Source organism: Venturia canescens, chromosome 2 (assembly GCF_019457755.1).
Source record: "Venturia canescens isolate UGA chromosome 2, ASM1945775v1, whole genome shotgun sequence".
Lineage (NCBI taxonomy): Eukaryota > Metazoa > Arthropoda > Insecta > Hymenoptera > Ichneumonidae > Venturia > Venturia canescens.
The window spans coordinates 9,519,815-9,542,424 of NC_057422.1; the positions used below are offsets into that span (position 1 = coordinate 9,519,815).

At 37.5% G+C, this 22,610-nt stretch overlaps 4 protein-coding genes and 1 long non-coding RNA gene across 6 annotated transcripts; 3 read left to right on the forward strand and 2 right to left on the reverse strand.

Moving 5' to 3' along the window:
• The first annotated feature begins 19 nt into the window (after positions 1–19).
• On the forward strand, positions 20–2,542 carry RpL10Ab (ribosomal protein L10Ab). The gene is made up of 5 exons (XM_043411093.1): positions 20–142; positions 478–633; positions 1,379–1,527; positions 1,899–2,071; positions 2,295–2,542. Exons 1-5 carry the CDS (start codon positions 138–140, stop codon positions 2,463–2,465), a joined length of 654 nt encoding a protein of 217 aa, XP_043267028.1. The 5' UTR covers positions 20–137; the 3' UTR covers positions 2,466–2,542.
• Positions 2,543–6,866: 4,324 nt separating this feature from the next.
• Positions 6,867–18,055, forward strand: Ptp52F (Protein tyrosine phosphatase 52F). The gene is made up of 21 exons (XM_043411072.1): positions 6,867–7,372; positions 8,228–8,521; positions 8,626–8,895; positions 8,979–9,248; positions 9,461–9,793; positions 9,985–10,653; positions 10,865–11,170; positions 11,485–11,688; positions 11,807–11,912; positions 13,071–13,297; positions 13,377–13,453; positions 13,542–13,676; positions 13,766–13,888; positions 14,147–14,295; positions 14,408–14,543; positions 14,646–14,712; positions 14,800–14,898; positions 15,371–15,466; positions 17,188–17,247; positions 17,330–17,524; positions 17,609–18,055. The coding sequence occupies exons 1-21, from the start codon at positions 7,000–7,002 to the stop codon at positions 17,635–17,637; spliced, it is 4,218 nt and encodes a 1,405-aa protein (XP_043267007.1). The 5' UTR covers positions 6,867–6,999; the 3' UTR covers positions 17,638–18,055.
• On the reverse strand, positions 16,710–19,235 carry Dim1 (thioredoxin-like protein Dim1). 2 transcript variants are annotated; one of them, XM_043411096.1, is made up of 4 exons: positions 19,017–19,235; positions 18,767–18,903; positions 17,725–18,418; positions 16,710–17,626 (listed from the first exon to the last, which is right to left on the reverse strand). In XM_043411096.1, the coding sequence occupies exons 1-3, from the start codon at positions 19,092–19,094 to the stop codon at positions 18,205–18,207; spliced, it is 429 nt and encodes a 142-aa protein (XP_043267031.1). In that variant the 5' UTR covers positions 19,095–19,235; the 3' UTR covers positions 16,710–17,626; positions 17,725–18,204. The 2 variants fall into 2 exon arrangements, with proteins under 2 accessions (XP_043267031.1, XP_043267030.1); XM_043411095.1 differs by having other exon boundaries at positions 17,717–18,418.
• Positions 19,236–19,570: 335 nt separating this feature from the next.
• Positions 19,571–21,948, forward strand: LOC122406713 (WD repeat domain phosphoinositide-interacting protein 4-like). Its single transcript, XM_043412361.1, has 7 exons — positions 19,571–19,916; positions 20,072–20,339; positions 20,651–20,891; positions 21,055–21,203; positions 21,288–21,389; positions 21,485–21,603; positions 21,677–21,948. Exons 1-7 carry the CDS (start codon positions 19,727–19,729, stop codon positions 21,784–21,786), a joined length of 1,179 nt encoding a protein of 392 aa, XP_043268296.1. The 5' UTR covers positions 19,571–19,726; the 3' UTR covers positions 21,787–21,948.
• Positions 21,914–22,589, reverse strand: LOC122406721 (uncharacterized). Its single transcript, XR_006260052.1, has 3 exons — positions 22,406–22,589; positions 22,227–22,262; positions 21,914–22,049 (listed from the first exon to the last, which is right to left on the reverse strand). It is a non-coding gene; the product is annotated as an uncharacterized lncRNA (long non-coding RNA).
• Positions 22,590–22,610: the final 21 nt, after the last annotated feature.

The window sequence follows — 22,610 nt, forward strand, 5'->3', positions numbered from 1 at the left end:
TTGTCCCCCCTCCTACTGTCGACGCAGCGGTGGATGACTACTCGGAGTACTCGGTCGTTTCCCATTTGACTTCTTTCCGGTTTGAGTCGTCGAGGCCGTTTGTCGTATCGGTTGGCGTCGTCCTCGTCGCGGTAATCATGACGTGAGTAATTTTTCAATCGAACTTTTCAACTGCCATCCTGCAATATTCAACAAATATGATTCCGAATTATTATAAAGTAGCGTTCGGTGTCACATTGTGAAACAATATTTTTATTGTAAATTGTAGAAGACAAAGGCGGTGTAGGGCCGAACATAGCCTAGTCGGACGCGTGACACATTTTCGTGTCGAGCCAAAATTCTGGACCAAGTTCATTTGTCCTTTAGCACTTAATTTCTCTCTTTTTCTTATTCTATCCACTATCTTTTTACTGAGAAAACAAAATTCAATTGTGACGACCTCGTGGGCCAAAAATAACGAAAATCCAACATTTTCAGGTCCAAAGTATCGCGTGATACTCTCTATGAGTGTGTCAATGCAGCAATTCAGAACTCCCAAGATAAGAAGCGAAAATTCTTGGAAACTGTTGAGCTCCAAATTGGATTGAAGAATTATGATCCGCAGAAGGACAAACGTTTCTCTGGCACCGTCAAGTATGTTTTTACCTGATATTGAGGGTTCTTTTCGGCAATTTTTTTTTCAATATGATGTTTCTAATCAATATGGCTAACCGAAAAGATCGTCTCATAAAAAATCAGGGAGCTGAGCTTCACTCGGCGGACCTTTACCCAGGGTCTTAAAATTATTGGGGAGGTATTTTTACCATTAATTAATATTCAGGATCTTCCTCGCGATGATCCTGCTGGTAAGTCTATTCTGAGTAGAACATAGTGATGAAGAACCCATTCTGAAACTCGTACACTCGAGCAATTTTATTTAAATTGTTGGACTGTTTAAACAAACTTGTTTCCAAAATGTTAATCATTTCTTATATTTGAATTTACGTTATAAGACGGAATTACTTCACAAATATTTTTTGCTTCTGATCGAAAACAAATTTTCTCACTGTATTTCTATCTTGTTTTAATATCATGAATGTTCTGTGTTCAAATCTTGGAAAAATCAATATTCATTAGATCTTAAAAAAAATCTTCAAATTTTTTGTGCTTAACTCGTCTAAGCGCCCATTGAAAAAAGAAACCCTGAGGTTTCTTCATAGTAAAGTAATTTGATGCCCAATGATGTTCTTTATAGCATGTATTATCTGAATACTAAGTGTTGCAAACACCATATTACTGAGGGTCGTCAATCTATCAGATCGATAACAAAAACCGTTGCTGTGGAACGCTTTCAAAACTTCCAGATTCAATAATCTCATTTTGTCTGTGCAAATTTCAGGCTAAAGAACATCCCTAGACCAAAAATGCAAGTTTGCATTTTGGGAGATCAACAGCATTGTGACGAAGCCAAGGCTAACAATGTTCCGTTCATGGACGCTGAGGCCCTTAAAAAATTGAACAAGAACAAGAAACTTGTCAAGAAATTAGGTAACGTATTAATCAAAATCATGGACAAAATTCTTAGAGAAGAAAACCAAGACGTTTTCATCAAAATAAACATACAAAATAAGTCGAAAATACAATGATTGATTTATTTCTAAATAAATACTCACTGAAGCTAATTAAAAAAAAAAAATGTAAACGAGGGCCTCTTCCTCAAAAGCACCTGCATTGTTCAATCACATGGCAGTGAAGGTCGTAACCGGAAGTAGATAAAATTCAGCACTGGGTGTGGGCATGGCGTATAATAACCTTGCACTTCAATCTCTGTCGAAACATTTGAAAAACTTATATCCAGCATCAGCCAGAATAAAAGGATTGAGTGTCTCATCGTGTCTTCGTTTCTTTTTCCTACATAGCTAAGAAGTACGACGCTTTCCTGGCCAGCGAATCTCTGATCAAACAGATTCCCAGACTTCTTGGACCCGGTCTCAACAAAGCCGGTAAATTCCCTGGTCTCTTGTCTCATCAGGAATCCATGATTGGAAAAATCGATGAAGTCAAAGCAACGATCAAGTTCCAGATGAAGAAGGTAATGAAATCAGTATTCTACGTCATTTTTTTATTGCTTGAAGTTTTGGAGAAAACATGAAAATGTGGAGAATTGAAGCAAAAAATTGCATTCCCCCAACGAGGATTATTAAATTTAGAGAAGTCAAGAATTTAAAAAATTTCTGTTAAAATGCCTATCTTTTGGAAAAAAAACTTTTTTAACAAGATTGTTAACGCCATAAATTTCAATTTTTTCAATTCAGGTACTGTGCTTGTCTGTGGCTGTTGGACACGTCGAAATGACGCCAGACGAGTTGGTGCAGAACGTACATCTGTCGATCAACTTCCTCGTCTCTCTTTTGAAGAAACACTGGCAAAACGTGCGATCTTTGCACATCAAATCATCCATGGGACCGCCACAGAGGCTCTACTAATTTACTATTTACACAGTATTTTACACGAGCCTTTGTTCTGCCTTGAAAAAAAAGAATAAAATTGAAAAAAAATGAAACTAAGCATACTTCTCTTGTTCCCTTATATTTTCTCCCGCGTGATCCTCTTCGTGTTATAAAATTAATCATAAGAATGGAATTTGAGCGCGATAAAAGTACAATCGAAAGCTCTCTGTCATTAATTGGAGATGGACAAAAATGGTGTTTTTCATCAGATCTTGTTTATTTTTTCCACATCTAAATAATTGTCACAGAAACTCAAAATCACAGTATTTCAATTTGAATGTTCGCCTCGTAACCTCCAAACGTCAAAACCGATTTTTTTAAATGTGCAATTTCGAAAGAAATTCACTTCGCAAAGTTGTTTTCGATCATGCTTTCATTAAAGAAATGTCTGAAACGTGAATGAATTTTGAACCAAAAAGTTCGACGTACGATAACGAATTCTCGTGAAAATACCTGACTCGAAAAACAAAATTGTCTTTTCTTGAAAAACAGTTGTTTATTTCCGAGTTTGGGTGCTTATTCAAGGAAGCCGGAACTGGGACAGGGCGAGTACCATCATCCCACAACATACTGTTGCCAGATGTGTGAGAAGAGATGGTAAGAAAAGAGCACGTAGACAGGATGCGTGGTCGCATATCCTGCAGTCATTACTTTTCCGGATCTCCGGTTTCGAGTCGACTCCGAAGTCCGTTTTGCCAAAGTGCGATGAAATCGAAACAATAAACCCAGTCCTTGTACCTGAGAAGATCGTCAAAACTGTCGCAGCAAACATTTTGGTTGGCACTGGAAAGGAAGCAAGCACAGAATACACAATGGAATCGCCGCGTAATTTTATGAATTGGGCTTCGAGAGAACTCGGTTCCGAGGCTGTAGAGAACAAAACAATGATTTTCTGAATAAAAACAGCAAAAGTGTGAACGCAAAAATTCGATGGACAACGTTTTGAAGTTCGTCCCTCGTCGAGAAGTCCGACGAAACCGCAACTTCTAAAAATGTGAAAAAATATAAAATCGGTAAAAGAAGAATTAGAAAAATGGAAAGAAAATAAACAGGAAGAAAAATTCACGATCAACAGAGACGATTCGTGCTAAAATTTTTAACAATTCGAGAAATCTTGAAGTTTCGGAAATTCACGAATAAAAATCGGAGTGCCCAAAATAAAGATAGTAAAACTCCGAAGACACCGATCTGAAGAAATCTGAGGCTCGTTATAAGGGTTAAGGGACGCGCAGGTGTTCCTTACAAAAAAAAAATACGAGAAAAAATCGGTCTTCTAGAGGTCCTTCAGACCTTTTATGTGTATACACCCGGACCTTCTTCTCGAGGTAAAGTGCATGTGTGCACACCAAATAACATTTCTCGTGTCATGTATACATCGGAATATGTATTCGTGAAAATGTATGTTTGTGTGTACTCACAGCTCCACGGTCCCATGTACCCAAAACGGCTCTTCTCACCATGGTCCTTTCTTACTTTCCCTCTCTCTCGCTCTCTTTTCTTACACTATTTCCGAGCTCGTCCGAGAGGCTCTTTGTGGGGGTTGTCGACGAAATATCCTCCTTCGAAGAAGCTCCGTAGCCTCTCGCGTATTCGTGTTCTCGTATTCCGCCCTGCCAGCAGCAACCGCATTTCGACGCTCGTTTTTTTCTTTCTCTCTCTCTCTCTCTCCTTCCTCTTTTTCTCTCACTTTCTGCTTTTTCTTCTCGTCCACTATTCGCCTCAATTTCTCGTCTGTTTAGTCTCGTCTTGTACTTCCAAGACGATTCATCCAGCAACCGGAAAACGGACAAAAATTCGATCGCACGTTCTTTTTGTTATTTAAGCCTACTTTGATGTGAAAAAAAACATATTTCAAGTGTCGAAGGAATGTAAAAGGTTAAGCATAGCTCAAATTATTATTAAAAATCCTGTTTTCCATAGGATTTAATACAACGACGGTGAGAATAGGTGAGAATATTTTGAACTTTCTCGTAAACTTTTATTTCGCATTGCACGCGTTGATGGTTAGAATTCGTCACAATTCACTTGTCACTGTTATCTATATACAATCGTGGAGATATCGATAAAATGCGTTGTTGCACGTTATAAATAATATTCTTCGAATTACCAACGATTCCAGAGAGCTTTGTCTGGATCCATAAAAAAATGAGCCTCATTATCAATAAGACCTTCGGAATTGATCGTTTTCAATAACGATTTTAACGCCGCTGTATTTAGCTGTATGTGCACAACGCGTTTAAAAACATATGAAATATTGGAAGCGCGTGGCTTCGATCGATTGGGTCGAAACTGACGATGCTCGAAGAATTCCTCGTAACGGTTTTTCGTTGTCACTTTTAATAATTTATTATTGTCTTTATCGCGAGAGGATTCCTCTCTTTCTCTCTCTCTCTCTCTCTGTCAGCTACTGCGTGTTATCGCCCGATAGAAATCTCTGTTTTAAGGGCTCGTCGATGTAGAGTGTTTGGTATGTATTTTTGATACAAGCTTCGTGTTTACCAAGCTCAACTAATAATAAAGTGCGTCCGCGGATAGGTACAGCGGTCGACGGGAGTGGTGGACAATTGTTTGTCTTATTTTTTCTTCCTTATCTGCGATATTGAAGTGACCAGGGGGTACGCCTGATGACGAGCCGGAAAGTTGTCAGTTTGTCAGTGTCTATTGGACAGTCTTCGGTTATCGAGAGTTATTCTGCCGCTTCGTTTTTCTCCGCACTCGCTGCTCTGCTCTCTCTCTCTCTCCCCTACTTTTTATCGAAAACTATAATTCCTCAGAGCATCCAATATACAAACGTGTCAATTTACGAAACTTTAAAAATATGAAGGATGTGCTAAGCTCGGCTGTTTGTGTGCGTGTGTTACTCGGATTATTTCACTTTGGTCGCATCGGTGACGATATTTGTGCGTGTACGTGAAACCAAAAATAATATGACACGAATCAACCACGTTTTAGATACGGTCTTCGCTTTAATCTCGAACAATTGCTGGTGCGATAACATTGCCAATTCTGAGCAACAATATCTGATTCTCATAACTCCTACAGGTATATCAATTCTGACGTAAATACGTATTAACCTGTCGAAGCTACTCGAGAAATCTTCTCGCGGTAGAACAAAAATTTCACCACTTTGTTAACCATCGTTTTATTTGTCGACCCGGTGACTTTAGTTGAATAAATTACGCGTGGAATTTCGATTTTTTTTACGGTATTGTCATAGAAAAAAATACCTTGAAAAGAACTTACGCGTTTCGTTGCTGTCAGCCGATAAGAGATTTCAGAGCTGCAGGCAAGTGTCAAAAAAGCTCATTATTTTCCCTTAGTGTTCGCAGCTTCGTAATTTGCTATTTTTCTATAAGTTTTTATATTTTCTTCGCATCGGATTTTAGCGAGTTTTTTTTCAATTTTCAAAACTCTTCGCATATTCTTTCGAAAATAATTTTTCCGGCCCGGACTGAGATCGGCTTTGGTGAGTAGACACAAAAGAAGTTGAGAAAATTTTTTCTCTCAATAAGCGTTTTGGTTACGAGGCCACTTCGGAATCGACTCGAGGTAGAGTCAGATCTTCTGATTCGACAAGAATTTCTTAATGCCTCCGACACGTGATAGAGGAAAATCGTAATGTTCCTTTTTTCATTGGTGAAGTAAATATTACGGAAAATCAAGATATAATGGATTTTTCTCTCCGAGGGTGAAATTTCGTTGGCGGCTTTAGTTACCTGGAGCGCAGCAAGGGGTCCACAAATCTAGACGATACACCCAACAACAGAACGGCCAAGCCGAAAATATGTATAGATATACTACCTTAAAATACTGTGTAGAAACCTCTCTGTAGAAGAAAAACCAGTAATTTTTTCTCTCTCGGTTGCTCTAAATCAGATAAGTCGTGAGGCATCATCAGGGGGACGCTCTTGTTGACCGAGATAAAATGTTTGACGAAAATTTCGATCTTATCGGAAGCTCTCCTTAGGCTCGCCGTTGGAAAAAAAAATTATGTACACTCTTTAGAAAGATAAATTTTTATGAAGCTGCGCACCATTTGAGCACTTAGACCGATAGCTTTTTTCTTTTTCATAACTCTGTGTGTTTTACATTAAGTCTCATGGGCCCGAATGTTTTTCTCAAGTAGTTCAGAACCGACAAGTGCATAAACTAATTCGCTCCCCTTGCTCGATAAAACATATCCGTATTTATAATCCGAGGCTCGCGCCCTTTTTCTCAACCAAAACACCATCGATGTCCTGATTGAAACGTTTTTTACAGGATTTAGTTAAATATGCAAGTCCGGCGGTGTTTGCATGCACTCGTCTATTTTTTTCACATCGTTTGCTCCATCGTCGAGGCAAATTCAGTCACAGAAAAGCCACAATGGGCAACGGCAACGAGTGTCAGTTTTACTTCGTACGAAGAACGTACGGAATCAACAAGTGCGTCATCGCAGACGAAACAATACGCAAAGAATACTCGAGAGCCATTTGTCACCGAGAAAACGACAAATTTTCCTACGCCGTCGATGAACAGTCTCGTCAATGATTTCACAACCGAAAAATCCACAGTCGGCGAAACGACCGAGAAAGCCGAACAGTTCTCGATTCCCAGTGATCATAAATCGAACAAAGAAAATCATTTTTCGAGTCTTGACGAAACTAACCTAAAAAATTTTACGGAATTGGATTCTGACAACGTGATTGATACTTACGACGATGTTTTCGCTAATCCCAGTAAACAACAGACGCATGTGGACCTCGAAGCCACTGAAGACCCTCCGTGCAAGTTGATCGAACCATCTCCGACGTCCTACACTTCAAATTTTCCGTTGAGTAATGCGAAATCGGTTGATAACGAACTTACTACAACTGTCGGTACAACGACGGAACCACCGAAAGGTAACAATAGAGCCAAAGTATATAATTTGAGTCTCGTGCAGTGAACTATTCCATGTTGTTTCATCGTGTCATTCGTTTTTTCATTCCTCAAACTTTCTATTATTATACAAATTTGCTTTAATACAAAATTAAATGAATTATTAAAAACAGTGGCTACATATGTACATTTAAAAATTTGAAAAATTCAGTTTCTTTCGAAACCTTACGATACACCGACACCACCGACACAGAAAAAAAAAATTATATAAAATGAATTGGCTAATATTCTTTAAAATGTTATTCGGGATTTTTGTCCTTCTTTGTTATTTATCTCTATATTCTTAGCGAAGAAAGGAAAATCCAAAAAAACGATGTTGGAATATTTTACTTTTTCAAAGATGGTTTTGCAATTTTTAAAAATTTTTTTCTTAAATGGAAATCGTTTTTTTGAGTTAAACTTTTTTTCAATCATAATTTTTTTTCAAACTTAAAAAAATGGATAGATTTGATAAAAAAAAAATTCAACGTAGTATTTGGAAAAAACGAAAGAAAATTCTTGATCGACTTGATGTTCATTAAATTTTTAATAAAATTCAAATAAAGTTGAAATAATTTTTTTACAACTTTTGATTACTTTTTAAATCTCCTACTCCCTGGTAGACACGAAAAACATACGAAAAAAACGATTTTTCAAATTTTAGCTGAATACTCGAAAATTTGAGAGGTGTAATGAGAAAAAAAAATCGATTCGTAAAAAAGGCTTTTTGTGAATACTTGGCCAGAATCGTCACCGAATTGTCTTTCGAATTTTATTTTAATATTTTGGAGCGAAGTATAATGAGCCATAATTTTTAAAAATAAAATGTTTATACTCAGCAGACACGAGTGACATTCACGTGGAAGGCCTGAATGTGGAAGACACGTATCAACCGGATTCGTTGACCGTTTCGTGGAAGAAGCCCAACAGTTCGTTGGATGGAATTTATTATCGAGTGCGATGGGAATTGGACACCACCAAGAGCGCATGTAAAGTTGAAACGAAAGCGGAAACGTACAAAATAATTTTGCCTCGTCTGAAGCCCTGTAGGACTTACGAAGTAACAGTAACTCCGTACATCGGAAATGATACCGGAGATGGCAGAGTGGGCAGAGGGACGACTGGATTCAATGGTAAAACAGATCATTTTCTCGGCTCTGTTTCAAACAAAATTTCTGCCAGGCTGCTTTCGACCAGAACGTGATACTCAATTTTTTTTCTTTTTCAATTTAATTAGTCAGCAACGATGCTTTGGACTTTAAAATACTAAATAAAACAGACAATTCACTGAAGATAAGCTGGAGCATGCCAGGCACCGATTGTGTGGCTAATTATTTAATCAACGTCTGTCACAACGACGATTGTTTCCCCGAGGCTAACACGACTACAACGACGTTTACGAAGGAAGATTTAAATCCTTGCTGGAATTATTCCTTCAATTTGACCGTATTTGGTCCGAGGGGTCCTTATGGCTCTGCGAGTGTGAACGACACAACGGAATTTGTCAGTAAGTCGCTCATTCTGGGCTCGTAACGTTTCTTCGTTGTATTCCGTCGAGCTCTTTTCTTCATTTTCGTTTTTTCATTACAGCTCCTGGCCAACCTTCACCGCCGACTATAGACTCAGGAAATCACACGCTCAATGTCACCTGGAACCAAACCATTGGCCACACGTGCGTCGATCATTATCGTGTCAGCTGGATTCGCAACCACGTGAATGAAACTAAAAAAACCAATGAGACTTCGATCATTCTACGGGGTTTGGAGGCTTGCGCTGTTTATGAAATTGTCATATCGGCGGTTTGGCATGGCGGCGAAAGCGAAGAGCGGCGTGCCTATTCCAACGCGACAGCTCCCGATGGTCAGTGAAGCGCATGAAAACACCCCCTCAAAATAGTAGAACAAAAAATATGTCACGAGGTCAAATATTCAACAGCTTGAACGAACAATTTACGATATTTTTGTGGATAAAGTGGAATCGATTGAAAACAACGCTAGAAAGTCCCACGATTTTTAATGCAGTTGCCAACTTACTTTATTTCGTTAACAATTTCCTCGTTCTCTCTTTACTAGTAACCGATGCACCAGTGCCATTCGAAAAACCGTCGGCTGGAAATGACACGATATCGATCTGGTGGAGGATCCCCACGAACGAGTCCAACAACTGTCATTCAATGACTCTGATCGTCTTGTGCACCGTCAATAAAACTCTTGGTCAAGGTTACGATTCTCACGAAGCTAGTCAATACTTCACTATAGAACATGGAATCGTAAATGCAAAGAAATACACTACTGTTGGCAATGTCGGTCCATATACGAGATACATATGTCACGGTGCCACTCTTAACGCTGGAGGTCGAAGTCGAGAGATCAGTTCACCTGTCACAGTAACGACTTTACAAAGTGGTAAGGAGTTACTAAAGTTTATACATGATAAAACTTGAGACCAATATTTTTACGGTACGAAAACTGAGAATTCAATTGTTCTGATCCGACCGGTCGATTTTTTAACAAATTTGTATGACCAATGTTAAAAAAGCTGAACGAAGATTTCATCCCTCGTCATAAACTGACCAGTTGTATTATTTTTCGTGTAGTTCCAACCGCTCCAATTTTGAAGCCGGCAGAGGAGACGACTATCACGAATACAAGCATCGAATTGAAGTGGGATAAGCCAAAGATAGTGCCTGGAGTACTGACGCGTTTCATAATCGCTATAATCAGACATTATACTATACTGCATAGTCCGGCCGGGTGCGTCGAGCCCACTGACAGCGTCGAGAACATAACGATCGACGATGGTAATGCAACGAGTCATCTGCTGGATGCAGTGCCAATGACGCTTTACAGGATAAGAATGTACGCTGCAACCGAGGCTGGTTTCGGAAGCCCGAGTGCGTCCGAAGAATCGTACACGACGCCGGCTGGAGCTCCGAGTCAAGTGACAAACGTAACATACATGATAAGCAGTACTCCGGATCCGAATTTACTTGACGTTACAATTATGTGGGGCCCACCTTGTCTCGCAAACTCCAAAGTTATTGAACATTATCAAGTCATCGGAACTGGCAGACGAGAGGGTTTCGAAGAGCACACTTTCAACTACACTGCCTATCAAACGACGAACTGTGTCAACAATTCCTGTGCTCTTATGATAGACAGTTTGAAAGAGGAATTCACTTACGACGTTGAAATTGCGACTAAAGTGGCAGATTACGATTATCTTGGTGATGTTTCTCAGTTGACGATCCCTTTCCCCGCTGGAAGTAAGAAAAATATTATTTACGAAATATTTCAAGACCGTGGGTCATCTCAAAGAATTTCGAAGCTTTCAGGAGTAATGAATGATGATAATTTTATTAATTGGAGATAAAAATTTGTCGAAGCTAAATCCGCTGTCCTCTTCATTGCGATGACAAAAAAGTTTTTATTTCAATTTGGGAAATCGCCATTAATTTTTTATCTCACGGATTTCAGTTCCGCCACAACCGAACGAGAATTACACTCGTTTGATAAGCATCGATCCCTTGAAAGCTCGAAGATCAACAACGACGGCAACAGTCTTGTTACCAATATTTCCCAACACAGGTGGAACGATACAATGCTACGCAATTATAGTTGCGAAACGCAAGTTCAACGATAACGAAACCTTTGGAAGGTTTGATGAACCTTCCAACTGTGAGAACGCTTTGCAACCTCACATTGCAACGTGGTCTGAATCGAAACGCGAACATTTCACGATTCCATATCAAGCAGTCAAATTCGGGGCTGACTGTTATTTCTGTGAGTCATTTTGACCTCAATATTTTTCTATATTTCCTTATCGAATATTTTGATCTAGTCAACTCGGCTATTCCACAATTCGGTTCCATCAAAAATTGGTTGGAGAATTGAAATAAAAATGAAAGAATGAATTATCGATAATTAGTAATTATTAACAAAAAAAATCGGCTTTCAATAAAACTAATAATCAATACAATCATTTTTAATCATTTTTTGTAATCAACAATACAAAAAACTATAAAAACGACTAAACTTTTGAAGAACTGAAATATTGTCAGATTATTCGTATTAATTCGTCGGTTATTTAATTGCAGCATATGTGGCCGATTACGGAAGTCTGAAGGCGGTGAAATTCGTTCTCGGCGAGGACACGGAAACCTGTCCGGAAATATCATCGAACCAGGAAGAGCGTTCTTACTGCAACGGGCCTCTTGATCCAGACACGTGGTACGACGTTCGAATGCGAGCATTCACGAGTGGTGGATACAGAGACTCTGTCATTTTCACGGTTAAAACGGGTGAGTAAGCGAAAAAAAAAAAGTTTTTCTATTATTCGATAATCTGCACCTTGAGGAACACGAAAAAGACAAAAAATGTATTCTTCGTCGTATTAACCATAACGAAAATTTCATGCAGATGCCGAGCTCCAAGTAGGACTGGTAATTGGTACGATATTTGGAATACTCTTTCTTGGAATTCTCACAACAATGATGCTCCTCGTACGAAAATGTTCGTTGCAAGTGTGAGTATAGTAAAAATTGAAAATTCAATAGTTCCTTGATAAACTCATGAGGAAAAGATGGTGGGCAGAGCTGCTGTTTCAATAGTAATAGGAAGCGATTGTTTGACTCGGTATTGACAGTGTGATTAGTGATTACGATTGAAATTTTAAAACAATAGACACCTGTAGAAGAGAGATGAGTTTACTCAGAAGGAATCAATATTTGTCTTGCCCACGTTGTTGACTGAAAACTTTGAGTAAGCTATGTTGCGAACGAACGTCATAAAAAATGAGCAAGGTCGAAACTTGCGTTCTCGTACAAGTTATTCTCGCGTCGAACTTGGCTCTTTCGTGATTAAGTTCAGTATTATTTTTCTCACTCTCCGCGACCATCGTTCTATCCCCTTTTCGCTCCCTCCCTCTTTTTCTCTTTTACGCTTCCCTTTTCTAGTAGCAGTATAGTGAAGATAATATACTCGGAGTGCCTCGAAGGCTAGTCCACCGAACGTTCCGCCGCCCAAATACAAGTTGAGGTTTATTTTAGTCACGGATATTTTTGTACGACGTTGCTCGAAGGTGCAATAACGAGATATCTTAACTTTTTTCCATCCCTGAAACACGCCGCTCTCTATAACGTCGGAAACCTGCACGAGTTCTAGTTTGGAGCAGACGTTTTTTTCAAATATTAAAAAATGACGACTCCGCCGGAATTGTGGAGAACCGAGTCGATGTTCGCTTATCTGACAAAGTGCGTATCCTGATTGACGATCGATTTTACACACGTACGTGCTCTCTTAAAAGTCATACGGATATCTTCGCATTACCATTTTCTGTGTGTTTCTCTTCGTCACCAATAAAACGTGACGCACGAATTTGACACACCTCATTATTAAAAACGCCTGAGTAAAGTTTTCTCTCCTCAGAACTTGATGCTGATTAAACAAAAAGCGAGAAATTGTGTCTGATAACGTATTGTGGCTCTCGGATTTTTGAGATAACGATTATTTCCGCGACTGTCATTCCTTAGGTTTTCGTGCAAGGAATCAGCTCGACAAACGAAATAAACTTCCTTTTCTCATTTGACAATCGACCAAAAGTGCGTGTCTAGCTTTTTAAGAGAGATTTTTTTCCGTATTATTTGAAAATAAAAACACTTTCTCGTATTTCCTTGTGTTACAGAGTGCTGCGTAGATTCTTACATTCCGATATGACCGGATCCCCCGTACCAGCCCCATTCACCAGACGAAAATTCATCGCTCACTGCCAACAGTTGGCTGATAATCCAGGAAAGCTCAGCAACGAATATCAGTTGCTACAGACACTCAGTGTTGATCTTCAAATGCCCACGAACGCGGCGTGCTTGCAAGCCAACAGAAAAAAAAATCGATACACTGATATCTTGCCATGTAAGCTTCGCAGTTACGAACACCCTTGAAAACGCTCTATGAATTATGTGTCAAGAACTGTTCAAAATCTCATTTCCAGATGATTTTTCGAGGGTCAAACTCGAAGTGATCGACAATGATCCAAATACAGATTATATAAACGCGTCTTTCATAAAGGTACGTTTCTTCATATAATTAATTGCACTTCGGTTATTTTTTTGTTTCAATTCGTATGAAAAAATTTCGTTTTACATGAAAATTAAAGGGATTTTCGGGCGACGAAGATTATATCGCTTGCCAAGGTCCCAAGGAAGAAACAACTTACGATTTTTGGCGGATGATAGACCAGTACGACGTCAAAATAATTGTTATGTTGACTCAGCTCGTGGAGAAAAATAAGGTTCGTCTATTATACAATCGTTTTTATTACTTTCCACTTCCGTTGTGACGAATGTTACATTAATTGTCTTCACTACTTCGCATTTCCAGGAGAAATGTCACCAATATTTTCCCACTATCAGGGAAACGTTTACCTATGAAAACATGGCGATAAGATGTACTTCCGAATTGGATTATAAAACATACACGCAAAGAACACTCATTCTCCAAAAAGTGAGCATTTATACAAATATTTATGTTATAACTCGAGGATTAGTGACGCACGTTTCTCAGCTAAAATCGTTACTGAAACAGAAATTCATAACTCTGTAACCGAACAAATATCTTGCCAAACTTAGTTTTGTAGAATTTCACAAAAGTTTGTTTTAAATTTTGATTTTAAAAAAATGTCGAAACATGTCATCCCCTGTCGAACGATCATTCCATTAGATAATTCACAATTGAATATTTTTTTTGTTTTTTTTTTTTTAGGAAAACGAGAAGAGAACAATAATTCATTTGCATTTCAAAGATTGGCCGGATCACGATGTACCTGAGGATTTCGATCCGATGATTAATTTTTGTCAAATAATGCGTCGCCACATGGGAGTGAATCGTGGCCTCGTCGTCGTACATTGCAGGTTTGTTCGCATAATTCAGAGGAATATATCAATGCAATGATTGATTTATAGCACGCGAAGGTACGACTGAATTAATTATGTTACAAAATTTATTCATTGAAATTCCTTGTAGTGCTGGCATCGGTAGAACAGGCACTTTGATAGCTATAGATATATTGTTGCAACACATCAAAGAAAACCGAAAACTCGATGTTTTCGGTACAGTCTACAGGCTACGGCACCATCGGATAAACATGGTTCAACGAGAAGTGAGCGAAATTTTTTCATCGTTTCAAATGTTTCAATTATTTCATGAATTTTATCGAAATAAGCTTGCTAATTGATATTTTCATATAATAATTTTTTTTCAGAGCCAATACGCGTATATTTATAATTGCATAAAACAAGTACTTAAAAATCCCTACTTCTCGAAGACTTGTAAGTATATTTATCACTCCTATTCCCGTCTTTTTGAATTTTCTTTAAAGAATGATTTTAAAGTCTTTTGAATCAAATTATTTACAGACAAACCTCCGTCCGTCGATCCAATATTTGACAACAACTCTCACAAAAAGAAAGAAACATCAGATTCTAACACGAATCTAGTCAGCAGTCTCGAAACTCGTATGTAAAATTCGTTCAAATCGACTGATACTAAAAATAAACAAAAACATAAATTTAAACGATGTTGAAAATGCGGAGCTCGAAAATGACTGATGAATGAAACGAATCAAAAGCGAAGAGCCGAGTATTTTAACAGAGATAGAAGTAAAACAAGTTTCTTTTTTACTGCAGAATGAGAGCACACAACAATCTAAAAAACAAATACAAAACAAACAAAAAAATAACGAGGTATGCCAACAAGTTGTGATAGCTTAGTGTGTCGCTTCGCTTTAATTGTTTCGTGTTCGTGCCCAGTGAATAAAAACATAGTGAACTGTCACTAATATTGTTGTCATCCGCAGGCCATTTTAGCACAAGTACATCGTGTTTTCATTTTTTCGCTTTATGTGCGTCGTTAATTGCTCACAAAACTGTTCAATTTTCTACTTGGTTTTTTCAATTTTTCAACGGGTCATAAATTTTATGTTTACAGTAAAAAAAAGCAGCTTTTCAACATCAGTGGAGTCCGCCGATCCTATTCATACACCATCCTCAAAACTGGCGTCTCGGACGTGTTATCCGTTTAATGGTAAGATATGAAGAGTTGTTATGCATTGATTGTGTCATCTCTTTTCCGAGTTTCTGATTGGTTCACTGTAACATTGTGTCTGCTCCCAAATGTCACAATGACAGCTGGTCCTCCCCATGTTTATGGCAATCCAGGTTCTTTTTTGAAAAGTCGAGAGTGGGGACGAGTAATAGCGAAATAGTATATTACACCACAAGGGCAGAAAGTTTGATATTCCTGCACTGCGCGTCACAATGCCCGAGGCGAAGCCGAGGGCATTTGACGCGCAGTTCAGGGCTATCAAACTTCTGCCCGTATGGTGTATACTATTTTTCTTCATAGCCGGTCGAAAGTACGTTTCTTCCGAAATACGCAACTATCGATAGAAGATGTTTTGATGCCTGCCCCCGACATTTGCTGCACGAGCGAAGCGAGTGCTGCTGGTCGGGGGGGCAGGCATCAAAAAAACAAGATATTAGCAAAGATAATTAATATGAATATTTGCATTCCTATGAAGCTGAAAATAAATCATTATTCCGAACGACTATATTCATTTTATCAGCCTGGTCACTTTATTTTTGGCTTTCACATTGATTTTATCTGGAAGGATAAATGTATGTTATTCGTTCGGATTTGTACTGTTTTGATAATAGTGCTTGGAAATAATATGGCATTTCCATAACATATTTCCGAATGAATAACATAATCTTATTCGTACGGTTTGCAGATGACTAGACACAACCTTTCAAAAAACACGTAAGCAATATCTGTTCAAACGTCAAACGTCAAAAGTAAAAAAAATAATTACGTCAAACCTTTCGGAATGCAGAAAAAAGTTTTTGCTCCCGCCGAGACAAATGAAGCGCATGCAGCTTTGACAGCACAGAAATGTTATCTTTCGACTAAGGTGTGCAGAGAAAAATTTTTGCTCCCGCTGTCACAGCGAGCGTGTTTTTTTTTTTACCAATGCAGGAATGTTGAACTTTCGGCCCTGAAATCGGGGCCGAAAGTGCGTACTTTCGACCGAGGTATGAAGAAAAAGTTTTTGCTCCCGCCGAGACAAATGAAGCGCATGCAGTTTTGACAGCGCAGAAATGTTATCTTTCGACTAAGGTGTGCAGAGAAAAATTTTTGCTCCCGCTGTCACAGCGAGCGTGTTTTTTTTTTTACCAATGCAGGAATGTTGAACTTTCGGCCCTGAAATCGGGGCCGAAAGTGCGTACTTTCGACCGAGGTATGAAGAAAAATCATTATTCTCGATAAATTTCGTAAAAAGACTAATTTTATTGAAAGTTGAGTAAATAATTGGTGAAACATAATCTGTTATGTATCATCGATTATTCCAATTTTACACGCAGCTCAAAAGAGCTGAAGTCGGATTATCACTTCGACGTAATTCTGTCTGCTCCCAAGTGTCACAATCTAGCAATTTGTCCTTATAACACTTGATGTGCACAGCACTAGCGAAGAAAACTGATTCTCAATAAATTTCGCAGAAGAGGAATTTTATTCTAACTTGAGTAAACGAGAATCTTTTGTTTTTTTTTTTTTTTAATTTCTTCACTCATCTACCGATTCGAAAAATTTTGAGGTCCGATTTATTATTTTTTTAAATAATGTAAAGCAAAATTTTATTGGGCGCGATTAAATCGCCTAGTTATACTAAAAAAAAAAAATGGAATTTAATGTTTGGACCCAAGATTTTGCGATTTTGCCTCTCATGTACGTTTGTTTGATTGAAGGCCTCAGATGTGCGAAATCAACGAGTGCCATTGACACGCGGCCTTGCCCAAAACTTATCGGTAAGTTATAATTAAAATTTGAACAATTCGAATTTAACAAATCTTTGATTCTTATCGATGTGTAAAAACATGATTTTTGAAGGTCGATCCAATACACACGATCATCCCATATACGATATCAGCATCGATTCACCGGAGGTGAAAAGTAGCGACATCAGTTTCGACATTACCGAATCGGAAGGCTCGACGACGTCTTTATACGAAAACATGCAACCGTTGTTACGTTCGAAATCAACTCACGCATTCGGACGGGGAGAAGATTCGTGCGTTATTCAAAGTAATGAAAAACTTCATTCGTCTCATTGATCCTTGAGTTTTTAACAGACGACTCTTGTTAACATAAACTTTCCATTATTTCCAGACTTGCTCGAGCACGACACTTCGTTATGAAAAAAAAAGAAGTAACACATTTTTTGAGGATGGGGTGTATTAATTTTGTTCAACTATCAGAGAGGCGTGTGATAAATACCTTCTCACCTGAAAAAACCATCAATTTACAAAAGAAAACCGCAAGACCAAAGCAGTTGAAACGCAGTTCAAAATAGTGTCCTAAAAATAAGTCATTTCCATAAGCATCACCTCGCATAAGATTGTACATAAATTCAATATTGTTTAAGCAATCATTGACATTGTTATTTACATTCTTTCAATCGCATCGATGTTTTCACTAAATCAAAAGTGTAAATAGGAAACATTCGTTAGGATAAGAAAAATTTAATATTGCCAATGGATTTTTGACAAACCAAATGAAATAATGTAAATAACTTTGTGTCATTTACTCTTGTATAAATATACAACGGTCGTTAATTTTCTTTAGTTTCTCTCGATGATCTCTCGATCATTCCTCCATTCCGTTTTACTTTTGTTGTCAAATGTAAAATACTGTTATCCTTAATTCTTTTTTTTTATAACTATACATATGTGATAGATAAATATACAATTTGTAAAGACTGTAAATTAGTAACGATATTTGGTTGAATAATCCTTCGGTGAAACGACAAGACCCCGTCCTTTTCTCGCTCCTCTATAAACCGTCTCTATAATATCAATCATTTCTTGCTTATCTTCCAAAGGCCAATTGATTTTGTTGTTATTACCTGTGCCCAAATCTATCATAATGTGTTTGTTTCTAAAGAAAAACATTACAGTACACGGATCGTACAATTCGTACCTGTAAATGATAAAAATTCAGTCAATAAAAATTTTGCATATTCATTGAAGAATTCAATTTTTAGAAAATCATTTTTTAAGCCTGTTTAATTACAAAATATTTGTCAAATACGTGATTTCCTCTTAATATTCTTTTACTATAGTCATGTTGATAACTTTGAAGCATCTTCACTATTTTTCAAATATTTTATGACAAAAAGCTCTTTCATTTTTTTGGATTTATACATTTTTTTTCTGTGATATGAACAAAATTGAAAGCATTCGTTTAACTCTTTAACTCAAATTTCTTCGTACAAATGATAAGTTTAACACCTTAATCCATGAAAACGAAACAAAAGTTGAGTCATACATTTTGTTGAAATCCGGTACTTCGGTGATATCAACGAGATACACAACCGCAAAATTCTTGACTTTTTCAGCAATATTGTACAGCACTTCATCCATTTTCATACACGTGGGGTCCCAATCGTGTCCAAAACGTATCACCTTTAAATAATATAGTGATAATGAGAACTCAGATTATTTGTGAATTTTTCTTCACCATATATGAGAATTGTCTATGTTGACAAACAAAAGTATAGGTTATATCATATATTTACCACTACACGATCTTCTTCCGACAAAATCGCTTGATCGACTTGCCAGCCATTGTGGAGGTGAGATAGCATATACGACATTTTCAAAAGGGTTTGATTATCTTCTTTTCAGAAAAATATCGATATATTTTGTTCGATCACAAACGTTTTTAAATAATACTAAATTTATACGGTGGTTTCGCGCAATTGACGGAACAACTAACCAAAGTATCAAGCCATGAGTCTGCAAAGTATACTTGAAAGTAATCAGCATCAAAAGGACCGAGAAAGTTCAGAGCACGCTCTCTGTTGGTAGTGAAAGTTACTATGTCAAATCATCTGGCCGGCAATTTACCCATCATTTAGATCTCGCAACTCTATATTATTTATAATAAGAAAAAAATCACAACTTTTACGAAAAGTAATATAATACCATGAAACAAAAAAAAACGTTTTGGAATGGCATTCAAAAATAATTATTTAGTACAGCTCAATAGTTGCTTGAGGTCAAATTTTTTGTTATTACACGAATCAATGAACCACATAATACACGGTCCATGTGTACAGTCACGTCGCTGTCAGCTGTGATTCTCTTCCTCCCTCTCATAATTTAAAGGTCCACATTTATTTTGGAAAGAGTTTGCTGCGCGTGTGTAGTTGTTGCGTGATATATATTGAATGCGCGGACTAAGGAAGACGGTGTAGTAGTCACACAATCAAAACATATCGCCCCCATGTGCGACTATGCGAAATGGCGAAACACAAACAATAAACAGAAGCGCCCAACGAAAAAAGCGTTGTTCGGAGAGTCGTTGTCAACACATCGTGACTCGACGGACTCGACGCAGCATTCGAGTGAATTGAGTAATAAAAAAATGGCTGGATCTCGTGGTATTTTGAGTTTGCGGTTCAACCAAGATCAAGGTATGACACTTCCTCCTCGTAAACATAACAGACAAAGGAATGTGCGACGCATCGATGCTGAAGGACGAAAAAAATGAGAATTTTGTTTTTCTGATCAGCAATAAGTTCACTAAGGTTCAAAATTAATAAAAATAATAAATTCAATACCATTATAGGATGTTTCACCTGTTGTATGGAATCAGGCCTGAGAATATACAATGTAGAGCCTCTAGTTGAGAAAGCACATTTCGATAATGATCTACTGGGAAGTGTTTCCATCGGAGAAATGCTTTGGCGTACTAATGTCATAGCCGTTGTAGCAGGAGGTACCAGACCAAAGTTTGCAGATAATACAGTTTTAATATATGACGATCTGGCAAAAAAATTTGTCATGGAAATTACCTTCACCAGCTCCATCAAAGCTGTGAGACTTCGTAGAGACAAGTGCGTATAACTAAACAATTTTCACAGTTCTCAAAATAGTAGGTATTTTGTTTCTGGAACCTCTACAAGTGTAGAAAAGTGTAGATCTGCACTTCGTACATCCTAAAAAATAGCTTCATTTTGGTTTTCAATGAAAATTTAAAGACTTCAAGTTCAATTTGAGAAAAATATGGAACATTTTTTTCTATCGAGACACAGTAAGTTTCGTAGAAATGATTTGTAGAACACTCAACTTTTGCAGTGTTTTGATTCTAGAGAACAAACCCAAGTTTCAAATATTCCTATGCATTCCGTCTTCTCTTGTGCTTCAGACTCATAGTTGCTTTACAACGAGAGATCCATGTATTTTCGTTTCCTTTACCAACAAGAAGATTATTGACTCTTGAGACCAGAGACAATCCTATGGGGCTTGTGGAAGTTGCTACTCTTGCTACTGCCCATAAGCAGTTATTAGCTTTCCCAGGACACAAATTAGGTAGCGTACAATTGGTAGATCTGGGATCCACCGAGGCTGGAAGTTCTAGCGCACCTTCTACTCTGGCTGCTCATCAGGTTTCTCACATTCTTAAAAAATTCTCAAATTTCAATTATGGCAAGAAACGGTTATGACATGAGAAGATTTCTTTGCAGTCGACTGAGAAACTTAATTTTTTTTTTCATTCAAATTCTCACACGTGTTTTAATTTCTTCTAAGAATGGAATATTTTTTGCAAAGGGGGCACTGGCATGTCTAGCGGTAAATGCAAGTGGAACAATGGTTGCAACAGCATCAGCTCAGGGAACTTTGGTTCGTGTGTGGGACGGATTTCGTAGGAATTTATTGGTTGAATTAAGAAGAGGAGCCGATCCTGCAACAGTTTATTGGTAAAAATAAATTACAGTTGCTTTTAAGTCGCCCACTTAATTATCATTTTTGTAAATTTTTTCACACATTTCCATTTTGTTTAGCATTACTTTTAGCCGAGATTCCGAATTTCTTTGTGCCTCTAGTGACAAGGGAACTGTTCACATATTTGCTCTGAAAGATACTCACCTCAACCGCAGATCAACGTACGTGTTGAAATCAAATTTCTCCTCTCTGAATATTGTCAACTTTAAATGAATAGCATCTCAATTTTCTATGTATTTGTGGCTTCAAATTTTAGGTTTTCCAAAATGGGATTTCTTGGCAATTACGTTGAGAGTCAATGGGCCTTGGCTACGTTTACAGTGCCACCAGAATGTGCATGCGTTTGTGCGTTTGGTTCCAGAAGCTCAGTCATAGGTGATTTATAATTTTCGTTCCGGTTCTCAATATTCTCAATTCATCTTAGAATTTAACTGATTTCTTTTTACAGCTGTTTGTATGGATGGCACATTCCATAAATACGTATTCACAGCCGATGGTAATTGCAATCGAGAGGCTTTTGATGTTTTTCTCGACGTTTATGATGATGAGGAGTTTTGAGATGATCTTTATAGTTTTTATTTTCCTTCAAAATATTATTCTATTGTAAATAAAATGTACAGTTTTATGTGGAATAGACATTCGAATGGGACTTTTTTGGAGGAAGAAAAAGCTGTAAGCTTGTACATTGAATGACATAATAAATTATATTTCTTTACTAAATAATTGTTTGATTGTAACAAAATCTACGCTGATACAAATATAATTTTTCTAGATCCGTTTGTCTGGTCTGATTTGTCCTTGTGTAGCCTGACGAAAAGTTTCTAGAAGAAAAAAATGGATTAAAAAGTTGAAAAAATATCAAACTGGTTCTATGACCAATTGTTTATAAAATTATATTTTGTATACTGTATGGTTCTGGATTGAGAATTGGTTGTATGATAATTGGGTATAAAGCAGCTCCGAAAACTCCAAAAATTCCTCCTATGAACAATCCGTACCTCCAGCCCCGAAATCTGGCCATTGAATGCAGTAATCTACCAAAGAAAAACAAAATCTCTGTGAAAAATCATAGAGAAGTGAAAAAGTGAATTGAGTATCGAGTTTGGAAAATTTTTTTATGAAAACGACAGCGTGAATTGCATGTAATTTTTCATTGACGATATATAAAACCAGTCACCTGAAGTATCTCGACAAATAAATGTTTATTTGAAAATTATCTCTAATAAAGTTGAATAATTTGGAAGATTTATTTTTAGGTTACAATAAAAACGAGCAACTATAAGTTTTGCATTGGCATCACTGGGCTTGAACACGAAGATTCATATAGACAGAATATGTTTCTGTTTTACCATTCGTTATAAATGTAGTAAAAATAGAGCGTC